The sequence below is a fragment of the Empidonax traillii genome, unplaced genomic scaffold (genome assembly GCF_003031625.1).
Source record: "Empidonax traillii isolate 1590-97213 ecotype Southwest subspecies unplaced genomic scaffold, ASM303162v1 scaffold803:size405832, whole genome shotgun sequence".
NCBI lineage: Eukaryota > Metazoa > Chordata > Aves > Passeriformes > Tyrannidae > Empidonax > Empidonax traillii.
Genome location: NW_020955996.1, coordinates 275,317 through 288,448, shown reverse-complemented (window position 1 = coordinate 288,448; position 13,132 = coordinate 275,317). Strand labels below are relative to the sequence as shown.

Here is a 13,132-nt window from a genome sequence, read left to right as displayed (position 1 = left end):
ATAAGCAGTAACTATGCTTTGTAATAGAATGTTCTCTCTTATTGTAGGCATTAATATAAACTTTGTGGGTTATGTAATTCCCCTGTAATATTTTACTTTTTTGAATGTTGTTTAACATGACTTGTATTAAAGTAGTCAAGAGAATGCAGGGTGACAATTTCAGTTAGTGTTCTCCAGTCTTTCTGATGGACTTCATTGATTACTGAAGAAATGTTTGTGGTAACGTTTTTCAAGATCCTGGTATTACAAGAAAATTGTCTTTTTATAAATAAGTTCAGAAGAGCCACTGATAAAACAGTTTCTTTCATGAATATGTAAGAAAAGAGAATGATAAAAATCTCTCTTACCTTTCCCAGGTTTCATCTCACACTTACTCAGAGCTGACACCGTTGAGATGTTTTTTAATATTTTAAACAAGTGATTTTTTTTTCTTTTGGTGCTTGCACTATTTCTAAATCCCATTCTCAGTGTGTCTAGACTATTAACACACTATCTAGAGACTACAGCAACAGAATTTGGTAGGCAAACCACATCTTTATGAAACAGAAATTATACAGAAATTATGGCATTCTAATGCTATAATAAGTAATTTTTTTTTTATGTGGTTCAGTAGAGAGATTTGTTTTCAATGGATTATAAGATAGTGGTTCTATTGTTCAGGAAAACACAGTTACTGAGGCTGGAAGCTTAAGACTTACCTGTATGTCTCATCCTTCAAAAGTGAACACAGCGTTCCCTACTTCCATCCACTGCCTGGGGAAGCTGACTTTTGTGCTCAATTTGCAGGGATATGCTGAAAAAATAAGACCCATGGTTAGAGATGGTGTGTATTTTATGTATGAAGCTCTTCATGGCTCTCCAAAGAAGATCCTTGTTGAAGGAGCCAATGCAGCATTACTTGATATTGATTTTGGTAAGTTATATTCTAAACTCAGTTTAACTCCTCTAAGAGGTCAGTTTTATTTTGGTTAATCTTATTTTGATTTGAGTTTGTATTGACTGCAAACAGCAGGAAAATAGGGAAACGAAATAGGAACAGGTAGGAACAGATCTCCCGGAAGTAAAGCACAAATAAGACATGGGTTGTATCATTAACAGGGTTAAATGCTTAGGGTTTAAATACTGATTTTTACAGAAGTTTTTTCCAGTGGAGTTGAAATTTCGCTCCAGACGTTTTTGTCTTTATGACTTTTAAATGTGTGTGCACATTTCCAGACAATCCAGGCACTCATTGCAGTGCTGCTGAGATAATTCCTCTGCAATGGAAGGAGGATTAAACTCATATAGTAACCTCTAAGTCTTGCTGCTTCAATTGGTCTCTGCTCTGCTTTCTTACCAAAAGTCTATTTAAACAACCTAGTTCTCAGTGAAAATGAAATGAAGAACTGATCCTCCTAACCAGAGTCACAGTGTAGAGATTATGAGTAACCTCTTAAGACTTGGACAATTTGTGGCAGATACTCAGAGCCACTTGTGTAGAGCATTTGGAATGTCAGACTGTGACCTTTACACCAGGCTCTCCATCGATGTAGTGGAAATACTTTCTGTGATACACAAGACATTGAAAAAAAACTTTACACAGCAGCAGCATCTTATAATAGATCCCATGCCTAATGGATGTAGTATTAAGATGCTTTTCAGCTTCTCCCTTGTGGGCCATTCTCAGTGAAAGTTACAAAGAATGAATGACATGTAGCAAGAATTTCCCCGCTCTTTGGCTGCTGTTTCAGTTTAGCTTTAAAGCCAAACATAGAGGTGAAAAACTCCCTTGAGGTGATAAAGCAAAACCAGTCTTTGTTTCTTACCACTGCTGAAACAGGGTTGTGCTGTTGTGTTTTGTCAGGCACGTATCCCTTCGTGACCTCATCGAACTGCACCGTGGGCGGTGTGTGCACCGGGCTTGGTGTCCCTCCCCAGCACGTGGGTGATGTGTACGGAGTGGTGAAGGCCTACACCACTCGTGTGGGCATTGGAGCCTTCCCCACCGAGCAGATTAATGTAGGTTTAACGTTACAAAGTGTGATACATACAGTTGCCAACAAATAGCAGTCCATGGAATGGGGTAAGGGTACATCAGGAATGAATAAGCGGTGTAATAATAAATGCCGAGCAATCGCGCTCGTGAAAAGGGGAATTAAATTACAGGCTTCAGGTATTTTTCATCTGTGTTACGATGTTATATTGCAGGGACTATGCTTCTGTTGTAATGAATTATGTGAAAACAGACTTCATCAACTTATATAAGATCGTTAGGTGTGTTTCAGTGGCTAGAGTTTGTTGTTGTATACTGGAGCTGTCAGTGTGTCAAAGGAGAGCACAAATTACAGGACAAAACCTCTCTGCTTAACAGCCTGTGTTCTGTGTGATTTATAGAATAAATGTGGCATGTGCATCAGCCAGTCATGCTCTAACTGATCAATAAAAAGAAGGGGAGAGACTTTGATTCTTTTAAACTGTCTACAGTATTTTCATTATCAAGAAACTAGAAAGCTTAGGTATTGATTATGAGCTATGCATATGGCAATCTCTGGGTTAGTGTTCTGAATCTAATTTAAGAATTGAGTCACTAAAATCCTTTCTCTAATGACTCAAATAGGTTGGTGGTATCCTTTAGGTTTATGGATCATGGACGTGAAGTTTCTTCCTTCTTCATTTTTAGCCCATTATAGACACTGCCAGTCCAAAAGCAACACCTGGCAGTCTCACACTCTGGTAGAACCAAGTATCACTTGACATGGACATGGAGTCTGACCTAGACATTGTACAAGCATTGGTCTTGTCCCAAACATTTACAGTCTTGTCCCTAAAAACAGTAGATGCCAAAAGACCGGATGAAGAAAGTAAATGCAAACAAAATTTTAAAAACAGCTGAATCGCCAAGGAAATCTTCCTTTTAGATGAAGAAGGAAGAAAAGTGTTTCTTTGGAACATGAAATAGTCAAATAAATGGTTGGAAATGTTAGTGATTGCAATACAAAAATCCTGTTCATTAGGGACTCTTTTCTCTGCCTTAGTTCCATCCTAGTAAAACTTAGGTTTTTTTTCATTTTTGCTTTAAAAAAAAGGCTTGAAATTGAACATATTTTTCTTGCAGTTCTTGCGGTTTTTCAGGGAAATAGCATCAGCATTATTTCTGTCTTATTTTAGGAAATTGGAGATCTTTTACAGTCCCGTGGCCATGAGTGGGGAGTAACTACAGGCAGAAAGAGACGCTGTGGCTGGTTAGATCTTGTCATTTTGAAATATGCTCATATGATCAACGGATTCACTGCGTAAGCATCAAAGATTTTGCGCTACATTTGGAAGTGATAATTTTGTGCTTCGCAGAATAAATATGTAGGTAACATTAATATAAGTCCAGTAAAGTGTTACATTTTAAGCAATACATTAATTCGCAGTGGGCAACTGAGAATTGTCTTAATTCTAATAATAATCTAATTCCTTTTTTTTTTTCTAATTAAGTAACTTTACAACATCATAGCAGTGATTTTTTTTGGTATATGTTTTCACTTTGCTTACCTCAGATGGCCACTGTAGATTGGATCAATGTATGAGCTTTCTAACAGTTTGCTCTAGTGTTCTTGATCCAGTCATTTTATACTGACTTGTGCTGGGTTTGAGCTTTGGTTGCCTCTAGTGGATCCTACCTGTAGGACCAATTCTGCTTCATTTGGAACCACTGCCTCTATAAGTGAAATAAATGGGATGACACAAAGTGTACAGTGACTGGCACAACTTTCATTCCAGGTTCATTTATTTGCAAAGGTGTAGTCAAATGTTGTATTATAAATTCTGCTTTTAATGGGCTGACATTTGTTTTCTTTAAGATGAAGTGACTTACTTGGTTGATAAAATATTTTATAATTCAAAATACATATAAAATTGGCATTTTACGGGAAAAGTGGCTGTTTAAAGGAGCTGTTCATGACCATAATGCCCTCAAGCTAGCTTATGTCTTGTGCTAAAATACTAGTAGCTATCACAAACCATTGATTTATAACTAACTACCAATCTGTATCTTCAGAAAAAGTTGCAAAAATTTTATAACAGTTTTGTTCATATGAAGTGTAGATTTACTGATGCATTCAGGCAAACTTGTTCATATATGCAAACTCATGACTCTGGGAATTTTAATGTATTGTAAACTGAGACTTAATTTAATGTTGTTTATGCTACTACTAATATTACAAAGGAACAATGGTCTTGTTCATTATTTCTCAGAATGGTTTTTAGTTTTTGGTTTGTGGTTTTTTTTTTCACTTGGATTTATATTTTGCTTTAACTTACAAGTCTCTAGTTTATGTGGAAATAGCTTTAAGAAGTCATTAGGTTTCCTTTTATTTAAATTCTATACAATTACTGCACTCCTATCAATAAAACTATGTCATCTCTGATAACGGTGACAGTTACAAAACATGAGCAGATAAAAACATTTGAAAAGTTGAAGAACTGTCTCTAGGTGCTTCTTTCCCTTTTGATTTAATCCTTGCATTCATCACATACTTACTGAGCACACACAGCATGGACTATTATGCACTACCTGTCTAAATCCTTAACTACTCAGATTTTTACCAAGCAAGGTCTAGGATATTGTTTCTGGAGAATTTGACTAGTGTTAAAATGCATCTTTATTGTGATCAGTGAATACTACAGTGTCTTCTTGAGGTTCCATTTTTGCGTGCTAGTTTGTTCATTCACAAGATGAAAAAGGCTCATTAAACTGTCAGCACAGCCAAGGAACTGAAAGTCAGGCTGATTCTTCCTACTGAACTGCAGACGTGGTTTTAGTAACCAGACCATGCTTGCTCTGTTATAAAAGTGTAATTTAGTAAATAAATCTGTCACAGAGTTGTTGTGAATCCGTAGGAATAATCAAAAGTGCTGTCAATGATGTCAAGAGTTGTAACCCCCAAACTAGGCCCCCCAAGTGCCGCTTCACCTAGTGTGCATTTTCATGCACTGAGCTGAACACTGTGCACCTGTATGAGCAGCCAAGAATTGAGGAATGTGTCATAGTAACTCAGAGGCGTGAATTCATTTAACAGCGTTCATAGTTTAATGCATTTATGTATTTCTGCTGGCTGGGCTGCCTGAGCTGGACTTGGGAATAAAAAAAAAAAAAAAAAAAGGTGGAAAGTATTGAAGAGGAGATTCACCACATGTATAACACTTACTGTTGTTTTTCTGTGCAGTTTGGCGTTAACAAAACTGGATATTCTCGATGTCCTTGATGAAATTAAAATTGGTGTTGCCTACAAATTGGGTGGAAAAAGAATCCCATATTTTCCAGGTAAGTTGTTAAACATCTATGTTCATTTTTATCTTTCCTGCCAGTTAAGTCACGCCTGTTGGGAAAGACTGCTTTTTAAAATCAGGCTTGATTTCTTTTTTGCTGGACCTCCTGTAGCAATTTGTGGAGCTGCAGTATCTGTGTAAAGGCAGCTGTACCAGTACACTGACATTTTCCATTTACCTTGAGTCTGTGTACAGTGAACTTCAGAGCAAATAAAATCTTGTGTTAAGACCTCTATGTCTTGTCCCATTAGATTTTTTTACTGGCAGCACCAGGGATCTGAAAGTCAGCAAGACTCAAGTTAGTGACTCTGTATCATTGGCAATAGCCTTTAGTGAAGTTATAATAAAGGCAGTGCTTAAGCTGTGCAAAAATGAGATGGACACAAGCAGAATAAAGCTGCTTCTGGAATTAACAGCAACAACACTATGGTTAATAAAAATGTATATTACCTCTCGATAATGGTTCATGTTAAAACTTTTAAGATGTAATAATATGCAATTTTTTTTACATTAATTATGTTTTCAAGATGCCTGTGACAGTCTGTGCTGAGATGAGGGGCTTGTTCTGTTGAGATGGAGGATTCTGGAGGCATGGGGTGGGCTGGCAGCAGCCAGCTTTCCCACCACTGCTGGTGCTTCCTTGGTGTGGGCACAGTGAAAATTCCAGTGGGGAAAAGCTTGAAGACATCCGAGTTTTTTGCAAGCCTGATTTAACCCTATTCCATAAAGATAAAAACCTTTGAGACAGTAGTGCCTTGTCTACTGTTTTATTACAGTCTAAACCAAAAGGTGGAACTACTGTAAACCTCAAAAAATCTATTTCCTCAGAAATAAAACTGTAGTGTTTTTGTTGACTCTATGTTGACAGAATGGAGTGCATCCTACAGTTTTTAGGAGAGGAAGCTGGATTTCTGAATCCTCTTAAATCACACTTGTCTTCCTAAATGTTTTAAATAAATCTAAATTAAGAACGAGTGAGTGAATTAATGAAAAAACAGTAAAAATACTGTTTCTTCATATGTCAGATTTTAAATGTTGTCAAAAGACTTTTTTGGTCAAGAACCATAGGTACGTTCTGTTAGGGTGGAGCAGCTAAAATCAAGTGTGACAAAAATTGCTCTCCCACAGCTAATCAGGAGATACTACAGAAAGTGGAAGTAGAATATGAAACAATGCCTGGGTGGAAGACGGACACAACTGGAGCACGAAAATGGGAGGACCTCCCACCTAAGGCCCAGAATTACATCCGCTGTGTGGAAAACCATGTTGGCGTGCCAGGTAAACCTTTCTGCAGGTGTCCGCACGAGGATGCCGCAGGAGGCAGGCGCAGCTCCAATGGAAGTGCCCCATTTGTTAGTCGGGAGTCTCTTGATTTGGGCAGGAGGGAGCAGAACTGCCGGAGGTTGGGCTGATGGTGGTAGAGGACAGCTTGGCAGGAAGCAGCAAAGGGTGTTCAGCAGGCAGGTCTGCGGTGCTGCAGAGAGCCCTAGGCTGCTCCTGGCAAGGGTTTAACCAGGGGAAGGATAAATGTGTGTTGCTTTTGGCAAACTGCCACCTTCCGTCAGTGAAAACTTTAGGGTCTGTGCACCACACTTCATTGTGTGCTTGGGCTAATATCCTCATCTCTTCCTTTCTGTGTCCTGCACTGCATCCCTCTCTGAACAGGGACAGACTTTTTTTTTCCCCATTCTTACTCATATAAGGAGAGGTCTTGCATAACAGGGATGAGATTGTTTAGCCCAGTTCTGCCACTTTGGAAAAACTGAGAATCTTAACATCATCAATCTCCGAAGGTCAAGCCATCCAGTTTTCTTCCAGAGCTCTAGAGGTTCCAAGAGCTAGCTGTGGATTGAATGGTGGAGTCTGCAGGGGAATTTCCACAATAGCAAGCTTAGAGATGTGGCGTGTGTGCTTTTGTTTTCAATAAAGCACCTCAAAGGCCACATCAGAGCAGTACGGGCTGGTTACAGCTGTGACAATTCCAGTATTGTTCATGGATCAGGAAGCATCTGATAGCAGAGCTTGAAACTCAGTGAATGGCCTGTGGGTGATCAAGGACACAGATGTGGGTGAAGGGATACGTAAATAAAACTCCCCTTACTTTATTCCTCTCATTCTCTGTGTGAAAGCAGTCTGCCCTGATGGGTCTGATAAAGGAGACTTACCTACAGCCAACACTTTAGTAACTATGGGCAATAAAACTGTAGTGGAACAGTTACAGTATGGAATTTACTACTCACATGGGATAATGTTTATAATTGCAGCCTCATATTTATTCAGTAGTATAGCACTTGGGTATCACTATCTCCTGCTCCACAACACGAAAACTTGAGAGTCTGGCAGAACTCTGGGTTCCTCTCTGCAGGGATGAAGCTAAACATCCTGTCACTCAAGACAATGGCAGTAAAGCCTGCAACACATGTGCCTGACCTTCTATTAGGCCCTCCACCTGCAATGCTTTGTGTTTATGATATAATTATTTCATGCTTTCAACCTTCAGTATACTGCACTTCTAGTCTGGTAGTGCAGCTACCAGAGTAAAGGGATTTTTGACAATGAAATTTCCTTCATAAATTTGTCCAGTTTGTAGTGAAGCATGATGAAAGGTGAAAATTATTCCAGTTCATTGATTGCAATATTTACTCTTGGTAATTGTTCTAACAGATGTGTTTTCCTCCCTAGTTAAATGGGTCGGAGTTGGGAAATCAAGAGAGTCGATGATCCAGCTGTTCTAAACAAACGAAGAACTCCAGTGATGAGAAGCACAACGTGGCGTTCATCAGTCCCTTACTGCTCCCCTCTTTATATGGAAATGCTATTTAAAACAAACATTTTCTTCTAGGAATTGAATAGAAACACAACATATATTCTGTATTGTAACATTTTATTTTACTTTAAGTTCTCAGTAAATTCAGTGTAAAATCTCCTTGTTGGCCATCATCAAAAAAAGTCTAAAAGGTATTCCTATCAAAATAAGGAATTTTTTAAAAAAAATTGATCCATGTTACTATCTGAAAGTACTTTATACCTACGTAGAGTTACTTCTTGCTGAAACCAGTATTAGCCTTTTCTAGTTGCTGCTGGGTAACTTTAGAATTGTGAAACTTGGATTTGTTCTTCAAATGTTAAAATGTCTGTGTATCTGGGTTTGCAGTACTAAGGCAGGTACCATGCACTGAAATTGGTTGAATTATAAAGATTTTCAGTTTCTGAAATACAGCAAAGTTAGGTAGGTATTTTTGACTGCACAAAGCAAAGCAAAAACAATTGTCTATAGTTTTTATAAAATTACTTTTAATAGCCTATTGAAATGAATAGAGAGCAGATAAAATATATTTCTTATAAAGCCTATTGTAGCAACTGAGATAACATCTGTAGTGGGGCCAAACTGGAGAAAGCTGACCTGCCTAATAATTCTTTGATCTATCCTGCGTAGTAACAGCCTGGAGGCTGTCAGATGTGCTGCCTGTATTCTAAGCAGTAGGGACAGGAGTGAGTGAAGGTGGAAGGAAGAGAGACCGCAAGCTACAAAACACACAGGAAGACTGGAGCTGAAACAGCACACTGCGTTTTCTCCATGAACCCGAGACATTTCTTCCTGCTGATGCTGTGACTGTAGTTTCCAAAGTTTTACTGTAGTACTCTGTTGAGGAACTTGGGACTTGCAGTTCTGTAAGGCACTCACTTCCACAGCTCCTGGGTTTCCAAGAATAAATCAAGGCATGACTCAATGATGACTGCTGCAGTATTTACACCCCTCATGCATTTTGACCTTCCTCAGCAAAATGTAATGACTATTTATAGAAGGGGATGGCACGTGGCAGCCAGGGTTGGGACACGTAGAAGCCATGGTGAGGTCCCAGAATCTTCACGAATACACTTGGATTTCTTTGTGGATCTTCTAATTTATAATGGTTATGCATCAAGAGCTCTCAAAAAGCTCCTCTTGTAGAGGAAAAAGAACACACTAGGCATGGGGTTATTCCCTATCTGTGAAATTTTCCACATAAATTTCCTTTTCTATGTATGTCTCAGAGAGCTATGACAATATTTTTGTGTCATTTCCAGGGGCTGTGGAAATGGCATCACAGCCTCAGTAATGCCATTATTCAGTGTGTGAGAATATCCCTTTTCTGAGGTGGTAACTCCAAGGATACAAACGATTACACTCTTGGCATTCCAGATGGGGGAAAAGGAAAACCTGTCCAGAGAATCTTGTGTCCTACTCATTCCTTATATCTTTTCTCACTAAATATGAAATAGCAGATAATGTTCAAAGCCATTTGTGTCAAGCAGGACTTATGAAAGTACCAGTACAAAGCACTAAATGTAGCTGTTTATGGTTGTATTGCTGCTTGCAAGGCAGAACTCTGACACCCTCGAGCTGCGGTGCAGTCTCCTCGTGCCTCAGTTCATCAGGGGCTCTGGCCCTTTTTCTCTAACACGAGAGCCCAAAGCTGTGAATCCTTAATTCGGTTTCAGCTTCCTTGGCCATCCTTGACAAATTGTTTAATCTCACTGCTGCTATTTTTGCAATCTGTAAAATGGCAATTAGGAAAACATCCTCACTGCCTTTTGGAGGTCCCTGTGTTGAGCCCTGCAGTTCTTGCTCTGAATTGGTGAGGAAGCTCTCCCCATCGTATTTGTGGGTATTCTAATGAAAGAGCAATGAGATTTCTGACCTTATTTAATGTTTGCAAAGCACTTCTGAAAGGTGCTTGGTAAGTGCTAATTATTACAAGCACTGTGAAGTGTGCCTCGTTTATATGAGGTAATTTAAGCATAAAGATGCTTGGAGGTATAGTAATTAAGTTTTGTTTTCACATGGCTTAACCTTGTGACATTTGCCTTCTGAATGATCTAGAGCTGTTCCTTTTCTTGGCCCCATGTTCATCAGTGCATTTGTGCTGGAAGGTTTCTGCTGTATTTAAGCTTTGGTTGATTTATAGGCAAAGTCCACAATGACTAAGAAGCCACTCCGTGTGCTGCATAACTGGATTAAATGATCAACTCTAAACCGAGTATTTGGCATATTGAAGATAATAGGTTTTATAGTTTAATTTTCACAGGATTACTTTCTCCTGTTCACCTAATCTTTTTCTTTTCCATTTTCCATTTTCCATTAAGTATCTGTTAGATCCACATAGCCTGTCTTTGCTTTCAAGGATTCATCAGAAACCTAGTGAGGTTGTCAGTGGGCATGATGTAATAGGCAATTATCCCATGACTCTATTACTGTAAAAATAATATACATTTCATTTCATAGCATGGATATTTTAAATGAAAGATATTTCATATGTGTTGTCATTGAGTTAAATGTGAATAAGTTCAGGCTTTTATCAAAAAGCTCTTTAATCTACTGAGTGACACAATGCTTAATAAGAACATTTTAGTGTAGATTTCCCTTCATTTTGCTGCTTCCCATGTATATTATTTTGTACTGTTTGGAATTTCATTTAACAGCGATCACTGTGATGAATTCAACTACTTCTTTCTCCCCAGCCAAATGCAATAATAATGGCTAAAACTGGTTGATGCATCATCCTCCTCAGTATCTGGATGGAAGAATAAGGGTAAACATTTACCAAAATGCAGTAATTTGTGATAAAGGTTATAGTTTTTTAAAAGTAGCAATTACTGATTCACACCTGCACAGTAATGTGTCTGACATATTTTCTCACACTTACCCTTACAATATGGCCTTCTAGTCAGGTGTACACTTCCTAACACATGCAGGGTAGGATTTTGAAGCTTTTGTAATTTTTTAATTTGGCTAAAAATGGTCTTACAGTTCTGGCATAATGCACTTTATAAAAGGAGAGAAAATTAAGCATTTCCACAGTAATGTGCAATCTATACTTACACCTTATGCAGATTTTTTTCAGATGATTTTTGATCCACACCTGTTTATTTTGTCCTTAAAAATGTATTAAAACAAATTTAAAGTAACAGTGCTTGGTCTCTATTTCTCCTTTAACAAAATATTCTTCATACAAAAATCCGGTTTAGTGTTTCATGAATTTTAGAAAGTAAGTAGGCAGCATTAGTGAATGGATGGATATTTTCTTTCAGTCTACAGATTTTCAGTGTTTGGCCTTTTTTTACATGTTCTATAAAATTTGTCACCCTTTCCCATTTACAGGCTGAGCAGGGATCCACCTTTAACACTGAGATTCATGCTTATCTACAGTTAGCTGGCCTGAGTGACCAATGGTTTTATGAAGGAAAAACACGTTTTCTAATTGATGCAAAAAATGTTCTTGCTAGAACAGCTGGCTCAGAACAACTGATGTGAACTCCATGTAGCTCTTTATCAGCAGCACTGTGATAGAAAAGAAAGGCAGATACTGGCTCAGATAACTAATTATCACCTCTAAAATGTGAGTCAGCTTCAGACAAGTACTGTTAGGGCTTCCAGAAGCCTTTATAGAATCACTCTTTTTCTCTTGTTTTTTAGAAGAAGCCAAAAATAGCAGGTAAGGGACCTGTCCCATAAATGACAGCAGGTAAATACACAATTCAGGGTAATGCCTGAGAGCTGTGTGAGAATTTATCTGCTAATTAACAAGGGTCTCTTAATTTGCTTTGCATCAGTTTGGTATGTATAATTTCACACAGAATGCTCTTTGGTAGCTGAAGCACCTGAAGCAGTTTCATCTAACTCCACATAGGGCTGGAATTGCCCAACACAAAAAAACAAACAAACAAACAAACAAACCACCATCACATACCACCCCCAAAACCCCAAACAAACAAACAGAACAAAACAAAATAATAAAGTAAACAAAAAAAGCCTGGGGCAGTTTCTCTGCCAAAATTGCTCATTGGGAAAGCTCTTTGCTTTGTTACTGGTGTGATTGTTGTCTGTCACCTGGAGAGCTGAGTCTGATGACTGGGAAGCAGGAAAAAATACAGAATTTTCCTGCCCTGAACCTCTTCTAGTAGTACTTTACATGGGGTCAAGCTCCAGCCCACTCCTTATTCCTAATGGAAATGGCCCAGCTTCCTGTGCAGCAACTTTTTATGTCCATCAGGGAGCTGGTTTCAAGAGCTGGATGCTGGCAAAAAGGATGAGCTGACATCAGCCTTTTAAGTGGGCATAAGGAAAGGAAGAAAATCCAGCTCCAGTCATCTTATCTTGAGAAGTCCCTGTTTGTGTTACAGGCCCTCCATCAGAGGTGTAACCTGTGAATTTGTTGGTTACTAATGAGTGTGTTAGTGCTTGTTTCATCTCTCTAATTAGATCCACGTTGCCAATGAAGAAGAGGATGCCTGAGGCATGGAGCCTGCTGGACTTCCACAGTGTTACGTGGATTCATGGGAGTGGTATTGCACAGGCTGCTTCAGAGAGGTGGGAAACTGGGTTCTTTGCTTCCTGAATCACTGGTCCATCACAAATGAGCTTTGATATGAAAGTGTTTTACTCTTGGATGGGGCTGGCTGCACCTTTGCATATTGGTCAAATCTAAAATGAAATACTATCCATGTAGATGTCAGCCCTAGAGTGAACCATTAAAGAAGTAAAGAAATCCTACCTAAGGACAAGATTTTGCCATTTAATCTCCTATATCCTTACAGGAAATTAGTTGTTCTAAAATATCTTCATGTGTTATTAATATCTGTACATTTGTGGAGTAGACACTGTTCATTAAATATTTGGCCATCAGCCATATGAGATGGTTAGAAAAAAAAAAAAAACAGGAAAGAAGGCCTTCCATAAGCACATACACTTTATAGCTTCCCTTAATGTAGAAAATTTTGGCCAACAGCTGCATTTTTCAGTGGTTGAAAACAGTACAAATTTTAACACTGTCTAAATAAATGTGTTTGGCAAGAA

General features: G+C 38.5%; 1 protein-coding gene across 1 annotated transcript in view; it reads left to right on the top strand.

Moving 5' to 3' along the window:
* ADSSL1 (adenylosuccinate synthase like 1) overlaps positions 1-9,739 on the top strand; it is a 28,458-nt gene extending 18,719 nt beyond the window's left edge. The window contains exons 8-13 of the mRNA XM_027901647.1: positions 787-913; positions 1,844-1,998; positions 3,148-3,272; positions 5,193-5,290; positions 6,424-6,573; positions 7,978-9,739. Of these exons, the coding sequence (XP_027757448.1) occupies positions 787-913; positions 1,844-1,998; positions 3,148-3,272; positions 5,193-5,290; positions 6,424-6,573; positions 7,978-8,030 (708 nt within the window). The 3' untranslated portion in view covers positions 8,031-9,739. The remainder of the gene's footprint in view (positions 1-786; positions 914-1,843; positions 1,999-3,147; positions 3,273-5,192; positions 5,291-6,423; positions 6,574-7,977) is intronic.
* The last annotated feature ends 3,393 nt before the right edge of the window (positions 9,740-13,132 follow it).